The 21480-nt window shown below is 33.6% G+C and overlaps 1 protein-coding gene across 1 annotated transcript; it reads right to left on the bottom strand.

Annotated features, from left to right (window-relative positions):
- Window positions 1–13591: 13591 nt before the first annotated feature.
- On the bottom strand, window positions 13592–15025 carry LOC131159729 (short-chain dehydrogenase reductase 2a). Its single transcript, XM_058114868.1, has 2 exons — window positions 14706–15025; window positions 13592–14502 (listed from the first exon to the last, which is right to left on the bottom strand). Exons 1-2 carry the CDS (start codon window positions 14786–14788, stop codon window positions 13674–13676), a joined length of 912 nt encoding a protein of 303 aa, XP_057970851.1. The 5' UTR covers window positions 14789–15025; the 3' UTR covers window positions 13592–13673.
- Window positions 15026–21480: the final 6455 nt, after the last annotated feature.

The raw sequence follows: 21480 nt of genomic DNA, 5'->3' as shown, positions 1-21480 counted from the left end.
TCTCTTCAACCTATGCTTCTAGTACACTGATTCTTTCAGCATTGTTTGGTGCCATGGTCACTTACCAAAGCTTCCCAAATCCCACAACGAACGTAACTAAATTCTCGTAGCAACTGAGCCTTGGCTCTAATACAAAATGTCACGGTCCGACTATTTTCACACCGTTGTGAAGGGTCGTGCGGCGCTAGCTAAAGCACTTTTGTTTAACTAGCCAGCCTATCGTTTACCAACATTCATCCACAAAATACTTTCATTAGCATTCATTCAAATAGCAGCGGAAATAGTAATCAATTCATGAAAGTCATGGCAAGCAAGCAGTAAACATTGAAGCAAACGTAATTCATTGACAAATCCTCCATTGACATTGTGTACTTAGCGAGGGAGGCAAATAGGCTAAGCACGTTGACAATTGCTAGTGAGTTTTACAATGACTGATGAACACTCACCCTCCCCTAAAGTGCTTTCTGGGCTATTCTCACTCTAGCACTAGGAAACATCAAAGTGACTAAGGAGTCATACTGCCTTATTTGGCTTGCAATAAAATAAATACTAGAAAATAACCCTACACTAGTATTTACATGAAGAAAACTCATCCCAAACACACAAGGCAAGCGGTCACAGGCAAGCACAATGCCCTCAACAAGCTTAACTCGTGACACCTAGCCTCCATATGGGGAGGTCTAGGGTTTTATCCTCCCTAGTGTTTACTCGTCCAAAATTTTAAAAGGGAGGGGGGATTTATTAAGCTATATAATCCAGCTGCACACAAAGAGGCATTTTCACAAACAGTTGGTGTGTAGGAATCTATATCTTTGTAAATCTGTTATTTCTTGTAATTTGTTATTCCCTTTTTTTGTTTTATTCAACAACTTGTAACAAATTCTTTATGTTTTAATATTCTCTTTTTGTGTATATATATATATATATATATATATATATATATATTGTAAGAACCCGAACCAGAGTGGGTTTTCGTACATATAAAATTTTAGCGGACGCAAATAAATCTAAATTATTTTTATTACCAGAATACTAATTAGTTTTATTACAATTATATGAATCAACTATTAAAATGTAAATTTCTAAAATTCTAAAATACACAAACATATTTTAAATTATATTATGCTAGTTTTTTTTATTCTACTCTACTTTTTCTGTTCCCGCTCATGCACTTGTTACACCAGATTTCTGGTACACTCTTCAAAATGATTTGAAATGTAAAATAATGATTGGGGTGAGACAACGTTCAATAAGTAAATAAGATTATTATTAGTGTGTGGCCAAAATAAACTTCCATAATATTTTAATTTCGTAAAATAATATTCAATACTATAACTTCAAAATTGCTTTTAAAATAAATATAAATTTAAAAATTTCGGTATAAAACTTTTACTATCATCTAAAGCAGTAAAATTTTATAATCATATATTATAACTATTAAACTAAACTTTTTAACTTTTAAAACTATAGCTATAATACTCAATCATGTATATATATTTTTCCTTATTAAATCATTATCTAAGCACAAAAATCCCCTCATTCACATAAACATATGATTTTCCTTCAATTCATCAATAGTTCTATATACGTAATTAAATATGTATATACACGTACTGTAAAAAAAAAAAAAAAATCACCCTTAGGCCTGTTAATTGTAAGTCATGTTTACCCCCATTACTGGGTTGTGCGGTTCGAAAACTGTACTTAGCTGGCTCACCAGCCAAACTAAATCAACATACATCATCATTAAGTAAGATTTTTCCTATTAAATACTGTTCCGACCTAGATGCGCACTTAGGAGAAATTCACTACCATAAAAAACTACTCTATAAACAGTGTTGGTGCAATCTGATCCGTTTAAACTTTAAGTTACGGTACCGAACATTCGTAATTTTCTATATCGTCTGAGTCATAGGGGGTTTTAAAAATATTTTTATTATATAATTTCTATAATTAAAATAAAATCATGAAAATCTCATTTTTACTCATATTTTTGTAAAATACGCAACATAAAAAAAAAAATTTAACTCATGTAATCTTTACTCATATTTTCATGAAATATGCAACGTATAAATAAACTCATGCCACACAATTTTCATGTTAAAAATATTTCCTTGAATAGAAATTAATGATGTAAAATACCTGAGGGGTTTAAAACATTTCTTAAATCAAAAATAAATGCAAGTATATTAAAGATAAAATTAGTATAATTAAATATGTGTAAAAATAAACTCAAGAGAATTTTATGAAACTAACTAACATAATCGAATTTTACTTACAAATAAACTCGGGTATGAATTTTAAATAAAAATCTAGCATAATCAAATTTACTTACTTTTTATTTAACCTTGTGTTACAATCACAACGAATATCTTTTAAAAAATGAGATCGGAAAGAGTGAGTGAGTGAGAATTTTAATTATAGAAAAATTTTCCCTCCACCACTAATTCTTTCACTCACTAATCTTTCTCCACCTTTAGAATTTTTTTTTTTTTTTTGTGAAAAAAGAATGTCGAGAGCTTCCTATTTATAGGAAAATTTTGAGGAAGAAAATTGAATTTATAAAAGTAAGGGAAGAGGGGTGAAATTATAATTTTATAAAATTAAGGAATGGGCATGGATGTGTTAGGTATGGGATGGGGATGGAGGTCATGCGGAAGAAATGGGAGTACTTGCCGACACTCTCATTTAAATAATTTTTAATTAATTAATTAATTAATTTTTAATTTTTTAAAAATCATTATTATTATTATTATCATTGTTATTATTTTTAAGTTATGTTTTAGTATTTCTTTTTTCTTTTTGAAAAAGAATTAACTTCGAATTTTGAAAATTCATGTGGGCCCAACATGGTCTTGTGGGGGCCCCACACAACTTCGGGACCCAAGTGAGCCCTACGTAACTACAATAGTCCTCACACGATTTTTTGAGCCATACATAGCTTTTGAACTCATGTGGACCACACATGACTTTGGGACTCATGTGGGCCCCACACAATCTTGTAGGCCCCAGATAGGATACCTATATTATTATTATTATTATTTTACTATATATTTTTATAAATTATGCCTGTCAAAACACTATTTTATGTATATGTACTTATTTACGTGTACAAACAGTGTCTATCCTGTTTTTCCTATGAAATTCCATTTTGACTAGATCAACCTCGAGGGAGCGACTGAGCCGCAATGGTCTCTGAGCACTCGCTAAGACAAGGTCTTTCTTAATCATTAAACATTGAATCAAGGATCCTATAGAAAAACACTTCTGTATTAATATTAACTTAATGATCATCATCATCATTATTATTATTATTATTATTATTATTATTATTATTATTATTATTATTTTTGGGTCATCACATTCTTCCCTCCTTATAAAAATTATCCTAAAAAATTGCTAATTTAAAATGAGTACGGTATAATTGGTTACGCTATTTGAAAGAGTAAATTGATGAACGATTTGGCTAAGTCTTAGAATAGATTGAGGGTCAATTTGTCAAAATATTTTATTTTGGGAATTGAAGTGTGAATCGTCGGTCAAATAAGGATTGAAATAGAAAATAAATTCAGAAGATATGGAAAAGGATAATTATATATATATATATATATATATATATTATACATGTTCTATAAATTAAAAATATATAGATAAAATAAAATGAAACGAAATCTGGCCTTTAGAGCCTTAATTCAACGTCAACATCTATCGAAGTGCTAGCAGTGTCACTGCTAACTGCTTGAGTTCTTTCTTGGCGGAGTTGACCTCTTGTAATGTTACCGGCTTGGGTCGGAAAAAGGGAGAGAACGTCTGTTTGTTCGGCAAGAGAGGAAGAGCTGCCCACTTCCACTTGTGGAAGAGATGTCAACTCATTTGTAAAAAGAGATGTCAACTCATTTGTTTTCCTTTTTACAAAGACAGCACATGGAAATAAGATTCCATCCTCTTTTTTTGCAAGTTATCAACTATGAGGATGTTGTCATTAATGGCTAACCAACAAAATATATCAATATTTGAAGGAATAAAGAGATTCCATAATGCTTTAAAAGGCACAGTGGGCTTACCATGAAAACTCTTTCAAGAAATGTAGGTGTATAAGCTAGCCCCTAAGAAAATTTGGGATTTGGAGGGTTCCCAAATGCAAGTGCCTGATTCCTCCCTATATATATATATATATATATATATATATATATATATATATATATATATATATATATATATTGGAGTCAAGTTGGCAGGAAGAGTAACTAAGAACCAAAGCTTTGGCCCAGTGGTTCATAGCCTAGCCCCCATATGGGGAGGTCCAGGGTTTGATCCTCCGTAGTGTTTATTCCTCCAAAATTTTGAAAAGGTGGGCGGGTGGGGGGTGGGGGGGTGTTGGTTTATTAAGCTATATAACCAAGCTGCACACAAGGAGGCATTTTCACAAACCGTTGGTGTGCAAGAATCTGTATCTTTGTAAATATGTTATTGCTTGTAATTTGTTATTCCTTTTTTTGTTTTATTCAACAACCTATAACAAATTCTTTATGTTTTAATATTCTCTTTTCCTTTATATATATGTGCATACATCCTTTAATGAGAAATCAGAGAAGTATTGCAGCGACTCTCCTTCTTCTAACATGGTATAAGAGCCTCAGACCTCTAGTCTCTCTTATCCTCCTTCAATGGCAGCCAATCTGTCTTCTCCCTCTTCCCCTCACCTCTTTGCTGCTCCCTCCTTCTGTGGAATGTCCAAATCTCCACTTACCTTCGTGGACAGGACCTCTTCTCTTTCGTTGATAGCTCTTCCACGCCTCCCTCAGAATTTCTACCCAATTCTTCCTAATCGAACCCAAAACCCAATCCTGACTATCATTCTTAGAGGCGTATCGATCAATTGGTTCTCACCATTCTCTTCTCCTCCCTTTTGGACTCAATTCTGAATCATGTTTTTTCCTGCAAAACCGCCCATCAACTTTGGACCTCTCTTTTGTCCATGTTCTCCTCTCAAGCTCACGCCAAAGTGTTTTAGATCCACTTCCAACTCACAAACCTTTCCCACGATGATCAGTCCATCTCCGATACTTTGGCAAGGTTCGCCTCCTTGCCAACTCCATCGCTACCACTGGAAGTCCCCTCTTAGACAAGGATTTGGTCACCAATGTGCTAAATGGTCTTGGGCCCTCGTACAAGCACTTCATCACCTCCATCACTACCATACTGACCCACATCTCCTTTCATGAGCTCTATCAACCCCACCTTATCCATGAATCTCATATTGCTCTTACCACCCAACCCATCACCTCTTCTCTCGACCACCTGCTTATCTCATCTCCTTTGCCAGAGACCAACGTGGTAATGGACCGATTCGAGGAGGATGCCAAGATCGCAGCAGGGGTCATTACTTCAACCATGGTTGCGGTGGTCGACCTCCTTCCCCTTTGCATTCATCTCAGCATTACAATGCTCATTATCCTGTATGTAAGGTCTGCAACAAGGCCGGCCATGTTTCTTTTCAATGCTGCCAGCGATTCTGTGAAGCCCCGATTTTCATACCATTTTTTTTTTCATATTATAACATATAAATCACATATCAGCCACGTCAACCACTGATACCATAATACATAACCCAACTCGAAAGTGGGTACCAGGTATACAATCATACTCAAATACACAATCCTAACAACGAAAGTCATTTCATATATATATGCATACATACATACCACATCGAATACACATATCAGAATACTACTATACACATATACAAGTCTAATACATAAACCTCAAGGGGAATCAAACCTCCTTACCTCAAAATACTCACCCTAACAACACGAGGTATCTGCTCCCCTCTATCTGAAACTCTATCACCGAGTCTATCTCAATTTCTTGAAATATTTAAATGATTGGGTGAGACACATCTCAGTATCCACATATACATGTCCAATACATAAACCTCTAGGAGAATCAAACCTCCCTAACTTAAAATACTCACCCTGACTACATGGGTATCTTCTCCCCTCAACTCGATTTCCTGAAATAATTAAATGATTGGGTTAGACACATCTTAGTAAGATGGAATAAATTATCTACAGTGTGTGATAGTATGAGATTCATTATATAATAACATATATTCGTTTGAGTAATAATATCTTCTAAGAAAATATACCAATTCCATAATCATAATCATATAGATATAAAACACAAGCTTTAATAAGCTTTTACTTCCATTTCCAAAATCATTCATTAGTAACCTAAGTTTATCGGCAAAGTTCTTGAGAATAGGGAAGCTTACCCGCCCATACAAGCAGCTTCCCTCTACCCTAATATCGTTTGCAGCCTAACCCGATTAACTTGGGTTCAATTACAACTGATACTTATCAGAGCACTCATCTTACTCAGTAAGCCCTCAAGTGATGTGTTCTACTTCGCTTTAATTATTTATTAACTCACACTATTTCATTTCTCATTTTCATTCTCATTTCATTTCCATTTTCATCTCATTTCAATTTTATTTTCATTTTCGTTTCCATTTCCATATCTAGCTCATGGGTGTCACCATAACCGATACATCCATGTCTGTACTCATGGCTACCCTAAGGATCTCGCTCCACGTCATGCTTCCCTCCATGAATAGGGTTATGCGGCCCAAAGGCTGGACCTAACCGCTGTTGGACAACCCGGTTAGGTCAAATATCATCATATATTACGTATATGTAGTACGACTGGTTAGCCAATAGCCCTGATCTGGACTCAAGGTACAACAACTCTACTGTACAGCTCAGTCAACTGTCACGCCACACACTTCACAAGCCTATGTGGTTGCACTAACTCCACTTGCAATGGTACCGTGCTCAATATCACAACTCATCATTAGGGTTTCCATATCCATCCATCAGGGTTATCACTGCCACATACCAGTAGTCATTATGTGGTATCGGCATTTCATCAATCACATGTTTGTATTCTTATCTCGAAATTTCATATTATAATTCTCATAATTCACTATTCATATTACAGAATTTTACATTGCAATATTTACATTTCACATATTCACATTTCTCAAAATCATATTTCTCATATCCGAATTTCTCATTTTCATATTGCATAATTAACGGTGCAATATTCACATTTCAATGTCAGTATTGTAAAATTTTACATTACAATATTCACATTTCAATATCAGTGTTCTCAACACATTTCATCATTTCAATGATATTTTCTCAGTTCATAATTCATTTCATCTCATTCTATCATATACATATCTCGTTTCACAATTACTCAATATTTCTCAAAACACATTTTCATATTTCACATTTCTTCATTTTCTCAAAGGATACATTTCCTGCACATTTCAGTTTCATCATTTTCCCACATTCAATTCTGATATATCATTTCACATCTCATAATCTCATATTCTCCATGTAAATCATTCAACTCAATTTCAAATATATTTCAATACAAATCATATGCCACACAAATTTCATCTGATATTTATATCATAATAAATTTCAGGTAAAATAACATACACCATTTTCACATATTTCTCAATCTATAATTTTTCATAAAAAGATTGCTATAATTTATTCCCCTTACCTGACTTACTGAGATTTCACTAAACACCCAATTTTCTACGCCCTTCGGTGTTCGTAGCCCAAAAACCTGCAATATACATTTTTCTCAAATTATTCAACACAACTCCTAGAATAACTTTCATTTAACACCTCCTATAATAACTTCCATTTAACACCTCCTACATTTCATATACTCCAAATTAACTTAAAAAACCTAAAATACCCTACTAACCCTGGTTTTGGGATGGTGCCCCAGAACCCCAAACTGAAAATCTATTCGGCGTAGGTTGCATAGAATTATCCTAGGAACCCCGTGGTGGTTCCTGATCGTCAATCCAGCCTAAAATGAGGCTGAAATTGAAAAACGAAAGAGAGAGAGAGAGAGAGAGAGAGAGAGAGAGAGAGAGAGAGAGAGAGAGAGAGAGAGAGAGAGAGAGAGAGAGAGAAGATTTTGATTTCATAAAATGAAATGGCTCTCGGTTTCCGCTTATACGCCCACTGTAGAAAAAATCATCGCCGGTTTTCTTTGACCCTTAGAAAACCATTGCCGATTTTATATTTAACCGACCCAGTTTTAATCATTTACCTGTTACCGCTCCAGGGTAAAACCAAAACTGTCGCCAATTTTCTCCTTCCCCAGCCAAAAAATCACTTTTTCTCAATTATCTTTATTATTTTATTTTCCTGGGTCTCTATAGATTCAATCACTTATACCAGTATGAAGCTCCTAGCAGTTTCTCTGCACACTACATAGCTCAAATTCCAATTTCTGAATCAATTTGGTACCCCGATTCTGTAGCCACTCATCATCTTACAAATGATCTCTTTAACCTGAATTTATCTTCTGAGGCATATGTAGGTGGTGAGACCATACGAGTAGGTGATGGCAATGGACTTCCAATCGAAAACTCTGGTGATACCTCCCTCTCCTGAAGCTCCTCTACGCTTCTTAAGAATATCTTGCATGTTCCATCTATCACTAAAAATTTAGTGTATGTTCTTCAATTCTGTGTTGATAATTCTTGCTATTTTTAATTTCACTCCACTCATTTCTGTGTGGAGGACAAGACAATCAAGAACACCCTCCTTACTGGTCCAACCTATGATGATCTCTACCATTTTCCATCCGCTACAACCATTCCGCCATCTTCATCAACCCAATTGGCGAAGGAACTTCCAGGGATCAATGGCATCGAAGGCTTGGTCACCCTTCTTTAACCTTGGTCTCTCATGTTCTATGGTCCAAATGTCTTCCATTATCTCCCACTCATTATGTTTTTCAAAGCTTTGAATGTCCCTTAGAAAAATGTCACCAGTTTCCTTTTCCCTAAAAAAAGGCCCATTATACCAGGCCCTTACAATTGTTATGTGCTGACCTATGGGGTCCAGCCCACTATGCCTCAAGAAATTGCTATAAATACTATCTTTCATTTGTGGACTCCTTTACACTTTTCACTTGGATTTTTCCCATCAAGTTTAAGTAAGATGTCTTCCAAATTTTCACCACCTTTTTACCATTCATTGAAAGGCTCTTTAATGCAAAGCTTATCACCTTACAAAATGATGGGGGTGGTGAATTTCAACCTCTCACCACTTTTTTCAAACGTCTTGGCATTACTCACAAATTCTTATGCCCTCATACTCACAAAAAAAATGGCCTCATAGAAATAAAGTATCATTACATTGTAGAAATGGGCCTTGCCCTCTTGGCCCGCTCATCTCTCCTGTTTTCATATTGGCCCGAAGCTTTTGAAACTGTGGTCTTCCTTATCAATCTCTTACCCACTCCAGTCCTAAAGAACAAATCTCCCTACTCCTTGGTCTATCAACAAGAACCCGACTACAAATTTATTAAAGTCTTTGGGTGTGAGTGTTGGCCCAATATTCGGCCATATTCCTCTCAAAAATTGAATTTTGGGTCCACATCATGTCTCTTCTTAGGCTATAGTCCAGCACATAAAGGGTACAAGTGTCTTGATCTAAACACAAATCGCATGTACATTTCCCGTGATGTCATTTTCAATGAACATTCATTTCCCCTCTTCAAAATTAGGTCCAAACCACCTTCTTATACATCCCCCTCTTAGCCTACCTCTCTACCCATTCTTCCCTCCTCTATCTTAGGCCTACATCCAAGCACTTGTGTACCCTTGTCTCCCATTAACCATGGCCCAACCCAATCTCCCTCCATCTCCAGCCCAATCCTCTCTTCATCATTATCCCTTTCCTCTGACCCTTCTCTTGCATCCTCTCCATCCCCTGTTTTTTCTAACCCTAACCCTCGCCTTATCCCACCTCATTTCCCTATCATCACTTGATCCCACACCAATTCCTCTCATCTCTGAAGTTTTACTGATGAAACCATGTTGTACCCTACTAGAAATTGTCTCACTGTCTCTGCAGGTGTACCAAATGATCCTTCAAGTTTTTCTGAGGCTATCAAGCACTCAGAATGGAAGGAGGCCATGAAAAATGAATACGAGGCTCTCATTTGGAATCAGACATGGACTTTGGTACTGTCTGTACCTCACATGAATGTACTAGGTTGCCATTGGGTTTTCAGCACCAAAACCCTCGCTAATGGTTCTTTTAAGAGATGAAAGTCACATCTTGTTGCAAAATGGTTTCACCAACAATCGGGTTCTGATTTCCATGACACATTCAGCCCAATCATTAAACCCTCCACTATTCAGCTCATTCTATTGATGTCTCTCATGGCTAGTGTTTGCATCAAATTGACATTGAAAATGCATTCTTACATAGTGTGCTCATTAATGATTTCTATATGCAGCAACCTCAAGGTTTTGTGGACCCCTCTCAGCCTTCCCGAGTTTGCAAGCTTGAGAAAGCTATCTATGGGCTTAAGCAAGCACCACGTGCGTGGTTTGTTCAGTTAAGTTCCTAGGTCCTTGATTATTGTTTTATTGCTTCTTGAGCTAACCTATCTCTATTTATTATGCACTGCAATGATTTTCATATATACTTGCTCATATATGTGGATGATATAGTCATCACATCCTCTAAGCAATCCTTCATCACTCATCTCATTCATGATTTAGGCCTTGCTTTTCTAGTAAAATATCTTGGCTCACTGTCTTTCTTTTTGCAGAATTAAAGTTGATTACACCACTAATGGTCTTGTCTTATCCCAAAGAAAATATATCAAACATCTTCTCAGCCACAACAATATGCTTCATGCCAAACCAATTTCGTCACCAATGGCTACCTCCATGAAATTGTTCAAATCAGATACCCCAGATTTTGATAAGGTTACTTTATATCGCAACATTGTAGGAGGCTTGCAATATTTCTAGGTTACACGACTAGACATTTCCTTATCAGTCAACAAGGTTTGTCAATTCATACATTCCCTAAAAGCATCTCATTGGAGTGCGATGAAATGCATATTCAGATATTTGAAAGCCACCATAAATGATGGTATCTCTTTTGCTTCCAATCCAAGTCTCACTCTCTAAGCTTACTTAGATGCAGATTGGGGGGGGGGGGGTGTCTAGATGATCGTCATTCCACGGGAGGCTTTTGCATCTATCTTGGCAAAAACCTCATTTCTTGGAGTTCCAAAAAGCAACGGACTTTTGCTAGATCTTCAACGGAAGCTGAGTACAAGTCAATAGCTTCCTCAGCAGCTGAACTAATTTGGTTACAAACAATATTGTGAGAACTTGGCATCAAGCTTTCTCAAACTCCTACGCTATGGTGTGACAACCTAGAGGCGACATACCTTTCAGCTAATCCATTTTTTGACTCAAAAATAAAACACATGGATATTGATTTTCATTTTGTTCGAGATAGGGTGGCTATCATATCGCTTAAAGTTTCTTTCATTAGCTCCAAAGATCAAATTGCGGATGTCTTAGCAAAACCACTAGTTGCTGACAAATTTCTTTGGTTCAAATCGAGTCTCAATGTTGTAGATACATTGTTGGACTCAAAGGGTCGTATTAAGCTATATAACCTAACTGCACACAAAGAGGCATTTTCACAAACAATTGGTGTGCAGAAATTTGTATCTTTGTAAATCTGTTATTACTTGTAATTTGTTATTCCCTTTTTTTTTGTTTTATTCAACAACCTGTAACAAATTCTTTCTATGTTAATATTCTCTTTTCCTATATATATATATTCATACATCCTTCAATGAGAAATCAGAGAAGTATTGCAGCGACTCTCCTTCTTCTAATAAGGTTGGGAATCATGGGGTAGGGGTTGGAGGGGGGGTTGGGATCTGGTGGGCGGGTTGTCCACGTAATTTTCAAAAAAAAAAGGGAAAATGAAGAGTATTTCATTTCTAATTTCATACCCATATCTAGGTTAGCACCTAAAATTTTCAAAATATAGAGAATCGTGTTCTAATTGTTGGTATCTTTATTGGTATTTTGTGCAAAAATATTTCAAAAGTCTTTATTGCTTTTCTCCTCTAAAGATTGTTTAAAAACTTAATTTTATTATTTATTGTAAAAAAGAGTATGACTAATTTTGTGATTGTTTTGTTATCATTTTATGACTGTTTTATAATAATTATTTAATTAATTATATATATACGTCAAGGCTAAAGTTTTTTTTTTTTTTTCTAAGTACATAATTGCTACGATTTTCTTCTCTTCCGTACAAGTTCTATTCTCAAGAAAAGTTATTTTATTATGATCAAATTGTGGTTTCTTTTCTATGATAATTTGTATTCATTTAAGTTATTCAAGTCGTACAGTTCCTATCTCCCGTTTCGTAAGTGCACACCAATAAGAAAGGTTGTTGTATCTTGGTTTAGATGCCAACGAGCCTTATGCACAGTACTAGAGTGACAAAATCTTCTGTAGGGACAGTGGTATGCACACCCCAACCGATAAATTTCGTCGATTTTATTTTTCACATCCTATTTTTGAGATTCAATATTTTAATAATGTCCCAAGACTGGTATTCATTCTTTTATACTTATTTTGTTTCAATTTCTTAATATTTATTATTTTTTATTGTTATTTTTTTAGGACAATATCATGTACCAAGAAATATAAATAGGAACAAAGATTTATTCAAAACTAGTCAAGAAAATATAGTATGAGAATGATGCTAACTCTTTCTTTACTCTTTTTTCAATAAGGAGCCTTATTGATAAAGTTATTTTCTTTAGGTGATCAAATGCTTTGACCACGGTAAAACTTCTTATGAAGAGAGAGAGAGAGAGAGAGAGAGTGTATTGGGGACAATTTTTTATTACATAATAAATATAAACTTAGCTCTTTGTTTATGAGATTTTTGGTGGACGCCATTGATAACCAAGAACATGAACTCTCGTGTGAATACAAACTAGCAATCCACAGTCAAAACCAGCAAGCAATACTTTATACATGCTTTTATCCCAACTTTTCTCTTTTTTGGGTTGTCATGGACGTCTTTTCAAGAAGTTAACTAATTGGTCAATTCTATGGCTGGCTTTGCTGTTTTTTTAATTTTATTGGCTTTTGGTTTTGGAGGCAGCCACATCCACAGGCCTACTTAGTTTAAGAGATCAAAAGCATTACAGCTTTGAAACTGTCCTTTCTCCCTTTCTCCCACAGATATTCTGTCTTGTCTCCCTTTGGATTTTTTTTTCTTTCTTTAGTTTCTTTTTGGAGGGAGAGAGTACCATATATCTCTATATATTTTGAAATTAAACATATTTAAATGAGAAAGTTGGGATGAGTGCCTATTTGGTGGGGGCTCCTGCTTACTAACCAAGCAAGGACTAACCCATTTTAAACTAATAACAACTAGGCAAGCAAGTGAGCAGCCTTGCTAGCTTTTTGACCTACCCAATTAGTTAAGTATTTAATTTTATGGCATGTCTCCAACAAGTTTGAATCCTCTAAATTCTAATCTTTGTCCTAATATGAATTTTAAGAATTCAATTTTTCTTTTAGATTTTAGACAATAAGAGATAGTCAATTTCTTATATTATATCCTTTCCGGTCACTTCTCAAAATTCAATCCGAAATATCGAATGTGAAAATTATTCAAATTATCACTCCAAAAAGCTTTGACACTTTTAATAAGTCAGATCGTTAATTCACAAATTCAATGAAAACTTTAGGTTAAATCACATCAAATGAAAATGAGCAATTTCAGTTACAGGCCAACACAATTCCTTGAGGTGGTAACCCCTCCATCTACGACAAGGTTATGACCGCTTACATATTTCGATTCATCGCTAGCAAGATAGAGGGCAGCCTCAGCTATCTCTTTGGCCCTTAGCGTTGGACCTTTTAAGTTGGCTTGTCCTCTCACAAACTCCTCCATTTTCTCCACTTCTTGCTCACAAGGAACCCTAAAATGCATGCATTCTTCTTCTTCATTATCATCACCATCGTCTCTCCATGCATTAATCAGCATGGAGGTGGCCACGCCAAATGGGGAAATGCAGTTAACCCTAATGCCATACCTCCCGAGCTCACACGCCGTGTTCTTCGTGAGCCCCACGATGGCGTGCTTCGAAGCAGTATAGGCGTGCGGGCCAAGGCCTCCCATGACCCCGGCCACGCTCGCCGTGGAAATGATGCATCCAAAACCCTGGGGAACCATCACACGTGCCGCATGCTTAATCCCTAGTGCCATTCCCCTTACATTCACACGCATCACGCGATCAAATTCATCGACGTCAAAGTCGAGTATGCTCTTGTGCTTGGATTGGTTTCCGAGCACCCCGGCATTGTTGAAGAGAATATCGAGGCGCCCGTGATGGGAAATGGTCGATTCAATCAAGTTTTTGATGTCCTCTTCGGAGCTAACATCGCAGCGGATGAAGGTAACCGAAGGGGCTAGTGCTTTGGCAAGGGCAGCTCCGATGGCGTCGACATCTGCTATGACTACCTTGGCACCATGTTTTGCAAATAGCCTTACTGTTGCCTCCCCAATCCCCCTAGCACCACCTGTGACAACTGCAACTTTCCCCTCCAACCTATAATTTAACATCACCACAAGTTTAATATTCAATCAAAACAAGGGTTTTGAATAATTTTTACTAGATCAAACGTGTATGCGTGCATTATATATGCTTCAAGTTTTTAATTTTACAGAAAAAGTGGCATGAGAGAGAGAGAGAGAGAAAGAGAGAGTTGTAATAAGGAACAGCTATATATATATATATATATATATATGTACCTTTTAGGCGATGGAGGAGTGTTTTCCCTTTCACAGACATGAAGGCCTTGAAATGTTTTCTCAGGCATTACTTGAGCGGGCATGGCTCCAATGAAAATTACACGAGAAATTGCACAAGGAGAGAGAGAGAGAGAGAGAGAGGACCTCACAAGGGACGGTGTTGAAAGCTGAAAAGAAGAATGAATGAATTTATAGGCATGCAGTGGAGATATGGGGGGCCTTTTGGGTAGCTAACTGAGTTCCCAACTGCACTAAATTAAGCACCCATTTACCAAAACACCCCTTCCCAATGAGTGACCTGACTTCTGAGTTCTGAGCACAAGGATTAACTGGCCAAACCACCTCCCATACCCTTAGCCCTTCAGGCAGAAGTCCATTATTGGTTAAATTGCCTCAATGCCCATGGCATGTTCACAGTGTGCTTCCTTTTGTTTTTTCCCCCTCCTTTATTTTCTTTGCGTTGGAGTATGGAACAAGTTAAAATTCCAGCATTCAAGGAAAGCCGGCAAGGATATCTCCTTAAGGAGATTGCGTAGGAGATATCCTTGATGGTAAGGAGATATCTTTGTCGGCTTTCCTTGAATGCTGGAATTTTAACTTCTTCCATACTCCAACGCAAAGAAAATAAAGGAGGGGAAAAAATAAAAGGAAGCACACTGTGAACATGCAATGGGCATTGAGGCAATTTGACCAATAATGGACTTCAGGCATATATATATATATATATATATATATATATATATATATATATAGGCAATTTGACAAATAATGGACTTCAGTCATATATATATATATATATATATATATATAGGTGCAAACACACACTACTGTTTTGAGGAAGGATTTGAATTGAGATCTCTCATGAACTGTGTTTGGTGTTTTAAATTGAAAAGAAACCTCTTATGCATATTTTGTTCTTAATTCGTTTTCCAGAGTGTGTACAGACTGGATACCTTGGATTTTGTACAAGGTTCAACCTTCTTTTGACTTGTGCCAAATCTATATGTGGCTAATTAATTAACACTTGTCAGTCAGAGAAACCCCTCAACTCCTCCCAGCTAGGCCTTCCCACATGGGCTTGGATACTATATTACCATTGTATCCACTTCAAAATCCAAGAAAGATATATTATTAATAGTTAATTCCTCCTCAAAAATATTAATGTAAAACAAAGAGTTTAATTAAAACAAATATTCAAAGCTGCGCAGGGCCGGCTTTTCTATTAGGCGGCTGAGATGCTCACCTAGGGCCCCAAAAATTTTGGGGTCCCCAAATTCTTTTTTAATATAATAATACATTTTTTGGATCCCAAAATATTTTTTAATTAAATAATATTAACATTATTTATCATACTCTCTTCTCATAGATTGACTTCTCAACTAACAAATAAATGAAATTGCATTTTAAAATGTAAAATAATTACAATTTAATTCTTTTTTTTTTCAAGTCTAATTGACTTCTCAACTAACAATTTTATTATATTTCTAACTATTTATTACTCTCATTTCTCTCTCTTAGCCTCTCTAAAAAAAATTTTTCATCTCTCACACTCTCACTCTTATCTCTCGGTCTCTTTATAATTTTTGTTCTGGCTCTTATGTTCATCATCTTCGGGCCTTCGATTTTCTATAATTTTCATCAATCCTAATTTTGATTTCAATGTTTGTGCATTATTTTTCTATTATTTTCACTCTGAATTTTTTTTTTTTCTATTTTTCTTAGATTTCGGAAGCTTTGAGGTTAAAGCGTTGTATTCGGCAAAAATCCGATATCTATAAAGTCTCGTTCACCGATTGATTTGTAATAATAATAATAATCAGATTATATTATTTCAATCTATTATTTTTATAGATTTATTAAATTTATTTTTATTTATTTACATAATTTGTCAATTTATAGTTAGTGTTAATTTTGAAATTTAATTATGTCAACGAGAAAATATAAATCCGGATATGAAAAACGAAAAAAAAAAAAATAGAAGAATTAGTGTCATCTCAAAAATGAGCTCTTGATAAATTTATTTTTAGTTCTAAACAAAATATAAATGAGTAAGAAGAAAATCCTCCAAGAAACGAGCAATCAATTCGAGAGATGGAATTAGAATCTAATAATAATAATAATAATAATAATAATAATATACAAGAAATGCTAACTAATAATATTTCTTTTGAAATATGGGACCCTAGGCGAATGATTTAATCAATGACTCTTAATATTTTATTTTATTTTTATTTTTATTTAAAATTAATTTTTTTTAACTTTTTGAGATGCAAAATCACTAATTAAAGTTTTATATTCAATATTTTCAAGTATTTCTTTTTCTATTGATAACATAGTCAATCCATTTAATCTTTATTGTGACATAGTTGATCGCAAATATTTTTTTATAAATTTAAATTTTGAAAAACTTCTTCTGCAGAAGCTATTGGCACAGGTATCGTTAATAAAATTGTATAAGCAATAAATGCATTTGGAAAACAATCTATCTTTTTTATAAAGTTCAATGTTTCAATTGGTATACTCGTTTCTTCCAAACTTTCTTTTAAAATTCTCAATTCTGAAAATAAATTAAAACCATTAATATTTGAATGTGTTCCACATTTTAAAATATTCTCAAGTGTCAAATATTTTTGTTTCAAATTATTCTCATCTAATGATTTTAATATTTTTAAATCATATAAAAAATCAAAAATATTCTCATATGTTTGAAATTGTTCAAATCTACTCTCAAGTGAAATAATAGTTTGATCTATTACGTATAAGAAAAAATTAATCCTAAAAGATTCTTCAACTGAGTATGTTGTATCATCTTTAGCATTCTCATTAAATTGCTTTTTCCTACTAATTACACTTTTTTTTTACAAAATATAGGTTTAATATTCATTTCAAGTGCAATCTCTTGTACTGAAATCATAAAAGATATAAATCGATTCTCCCTATAATTTTAATTGATTAATGGCGACATCAATACGCATATATTTTAATTGTAAATTTTTACTAACACAATTAACAGCAAATAGTATGTCATACCAAATAATCATTCCTAGTAAGAATGCAAAATTTTTCATTTCATAAGTTGCTATACAATAAGATTCATTTTTTTGTTTTTGGATCATTGCTAGTTTTTTCTAATTAAAGTAAAGCATTTCTAATTTGAGAAACTTGAAACCTTATTGCATTAACACTCTCTAATCGACTTTCCCAACGTGTTTGTGATAATGATTTTACAGTTAAATTTGGTACATATTCGGTTAAAATTTTTCATCGTTTCGTAGAAGAAGAAAACAATGTATATATTCGTTATACTACTCCAAAAAAAGTTATAACTTTAGAACAACAATTAGTCATATCACAAAGTACTAGATTAAGACTATGACAACCACATGGAGTGTAAAATGCTCTAGGATTTATATCTAATAGTCTCTTTTGTACACCTTGTTGTTTTCCTTTCATATTAGATTCATTATCATATCCTTACCCTCTTCTATTCTTAATACCAAGTTCAAATTTTTGTATGACATTTATTAATTCATTAAAAAATCATTCTCCTGACGTATCATCTACTTTTAGAAATTTTATAAAATGTTCTTCTACTTTAATTGGACTTGTAGAAAGATTCAAATATCGTATTATTAAAGATATTTGTTTTTAATAACTTACATCCGGAGTGTAATCGAGTATGATTAAATAATATTTTGTTTCATTGATTTGCTTCATAATTTTATTTTTAATATTAAGAGTTAACAAATTTATCAATTCATTTTACATATTATGACCAAGATAATGATTATGAATTTTACCATGTTGAAAACGTCGAATACGTTCTTTCATTATTGGATCAAATTCTACTATCATTTCAATTAAACTTAAAAAAATTTCATTATTCTCTTGATAAATTCGTTCATTTATCCCACAAAATGCCTAATTATTTTTAGTAAGAGTTTTCACAACAGAAATAAATCTCAATAATACTTTTTTCCAGTGTTCATTTCCTTTGTTAATTTGTTCTTCTATATTTTTATTAATTGTTGTATTTTTTAACAATCTTAACTCTAAATCAGCTCATTTATTCATATTGAAAAGATGTTCTTCATTAATTTCGTAACTTTTAAACTTAGTACTAAGATTTTTCCAATCTTTACACCCTGCATTAGCTAGTTAAATATTTAGAATATATAAGCCATTTTCTATCATGTTTCTCTCCATTTGATAATTTTTGAATATACTATATATTTGAAAAATGTATTGAATTTTCATCTTTTAGAAAAATTAAATCACTATCCCTAATAGGACCTTTTTCAACTAGTAAATATTGTAATTTGGTATATATATTTTCGCAATATTTTGGATCATAAATATTATCATCATTATTTTTTTTTTCTTCTATATTTTTAAAATGTCTTTCAAAAGAAATATCATTAGTGAATATTTCCTGTATATCAATGTTATCTTTATCACTATTATTATTATTATTATTATTATTATTATTATTATTATTATTATTATTATATTAGATTCTAACTCCATCTCTAGAATTGATTGCTCGTTTCTTGGAGGATTTTCATCTTGTTCATTTATATTTTGCTTAGAATTAAAAATAAATTTATCAAGAACTCCCTTTTGAGATGACACTAATTCTTCTTTTTTTTTTTCTTTCTTTGCTTTTCATATCTGGATTCATATTTTCTCGTTGACATAATTAAATTTCAAAATTAACACTAACTATTAATTGATAAATTATGCAAACAAATAAAAATAAATTTAATAAATCTATAGAAATAATAGATTGAAACAATATAACCTGATTATTATTATTATTACAAATCGATCAGCGAGAGAGACTTTAAAGATATCGGATTCTTTCCGGATACAACGCTCTAGCCTCAAAGCTTCCAAAATCTAAGAAAAAATAGAAAAAAAAAATTCAGAGTGAAAATAATAAAAAAATAATGCACAAACATTGAAATCAAAATTAGAGTTGATGAAAATTATAGAGAATCGGAGGCCTGAAAATGATGAACACAAGAGTTGGAGCAAAAATCATAGAGAGACCAAGAGACAAGAGTGAGAGAGTGTGAGAGATGAAAAAAAAATTTTAGAGAGACTAAGAAAGAGAGATGAGAGTAATAGATAATTAAAAATATAATAAAGTTGTTAGTTGGAAAGTATAAGACTTGAAAAAAGAAATTAAATTGTATTTATTTTATATTTTAAAATATAATTTCATTTATTTATTAGTTGGGAAGTCAGTTATGGGAATAGAGCATAATAAATAATGTTAACATTATTTAATTAAAAAAAAATTTGGGACCCAAAAACTATATTATTATATTAAGAAAAAGTGTAGGAACCCCAAAAATTTGGGGGCCCTACGTGGGCGCCCCAACTGCCTAAACGCAGAGCCGGCCTTGTGCATGGCCCATGCACGTCCTCCACCTTTGCTTTCAATGCACACAGTTCACAAGCCTTCTTTAATGCATGACTCTCTCTTTTTAGGGTTGATCGGTGCAAAACTGCAAGTGCACAGTATCGTAATTTTATAATATAATGATGTGTAGAGTATCGTGCTCAGGGATTGATGTCTTAATTTTACCAAATACCGAAATTATACTAACCTTGATTTTATTTAGAAAGATTCATAATTTTAAACTGCGAAATTGAAATAAGGCTACTTTAAATAAACTACTCAAGGGAAAATAAAATTGACTGCCACGTATCAAATTACTGAGGGTGAAAACTTTTTGAAAACTGATTTCACCTAATTTCTCACTATGCTTTACTCATCTAGGTAATTCGATTTTATTTTTTCTATTTGTTAGCAAATCTCTAATTTTTCCAAAAGTCTCTTTCCATAGTCAATCAGAACATATTCTTGTTTATTATTTAACATAAGAATATGCAAATTAATGGCGTAAGAACGCAATAAGACCGCCGATTTTTTTAATGCTAAGCAAGCTCATACAAGTCTTTCGATCTCTGTATTCGCCTACGCTGAATTATCTCAGATCTATCCTATAACTCCCCCTTTTGGTAGCAAATCACAATACCAACATCATCTAATTAATGGTCAGTTAATTAAAAACATTAAGCATAGAATAACTCAAACAAACATTAAATAAAACAACTTCAAATTAACATCGAAGAGCAAGCACAGTTCAAAACTAGGCTACATCGTTTTCCTAAAAAACAAAAATTAGTTCATTCCGAAAATTAAATCAAACATATAAGATTTCACCATGCATTCTTTTATTTGGAGAGTAGAAGAAAAATCAACACTCACAACACCGCCGTCGCACACCACGAACACCCCAAGCAGCCCCCATTATTGACCTTTCCCCTTTCTTTTCTTTTCTTTTCTTTCTTTACTTTCCTTTCCTTTCCTTTTTCTCTTTTTTTTTTTTTTTTTGCCCCAAAAGCATCCCTTTCCTTTAATTTCAATTCGGCCACCCAACAAAGAAGACCAATGCCTCCTTGTTCTTTGCATGGTTGGGTCATATCAAGACCTGGCCCAATTTACCTTTTTTATTTTTTATTTTTATTGTTTCTTCTTCTTCTCTTGTTTTTTTTTGTTTCCCAGTGCACAAGCACGATTTCGACCTTCCTACAACCTCTAATTTTAAAAATTCAAAACACAAAAGTTGTATAGAATTTTCTAATATTTCCACAATATTTTGAATCATCTCAATCGAAACTCAGATGAGAAAGTTATGCCTAGATTACGAAGTAATGTCGAAATAGTTCATAATAACAGCGTATGGTAACTTCACATCCGATT

The sequence above is a fragment of the Malania oleifera genome, chromosome 7, assembly GCF_029873635.1.
Source record: "Malania oleifera isolate guangnan ecotype guangnan chromosome 7, ASM2987363v1, whole genome shotgun sequence".
NCBI lineage: Eukaryota > Viridiplantae > Streptophyta > Magnoliopsida > Santalales > Ximeniaceae > Malania > Malania oleifera.
The sequence above is the reverse complement of the archived record's forward strand: the minus strand, read 5'-3'. Positions and strand labels throughout refer to the sequence as shown.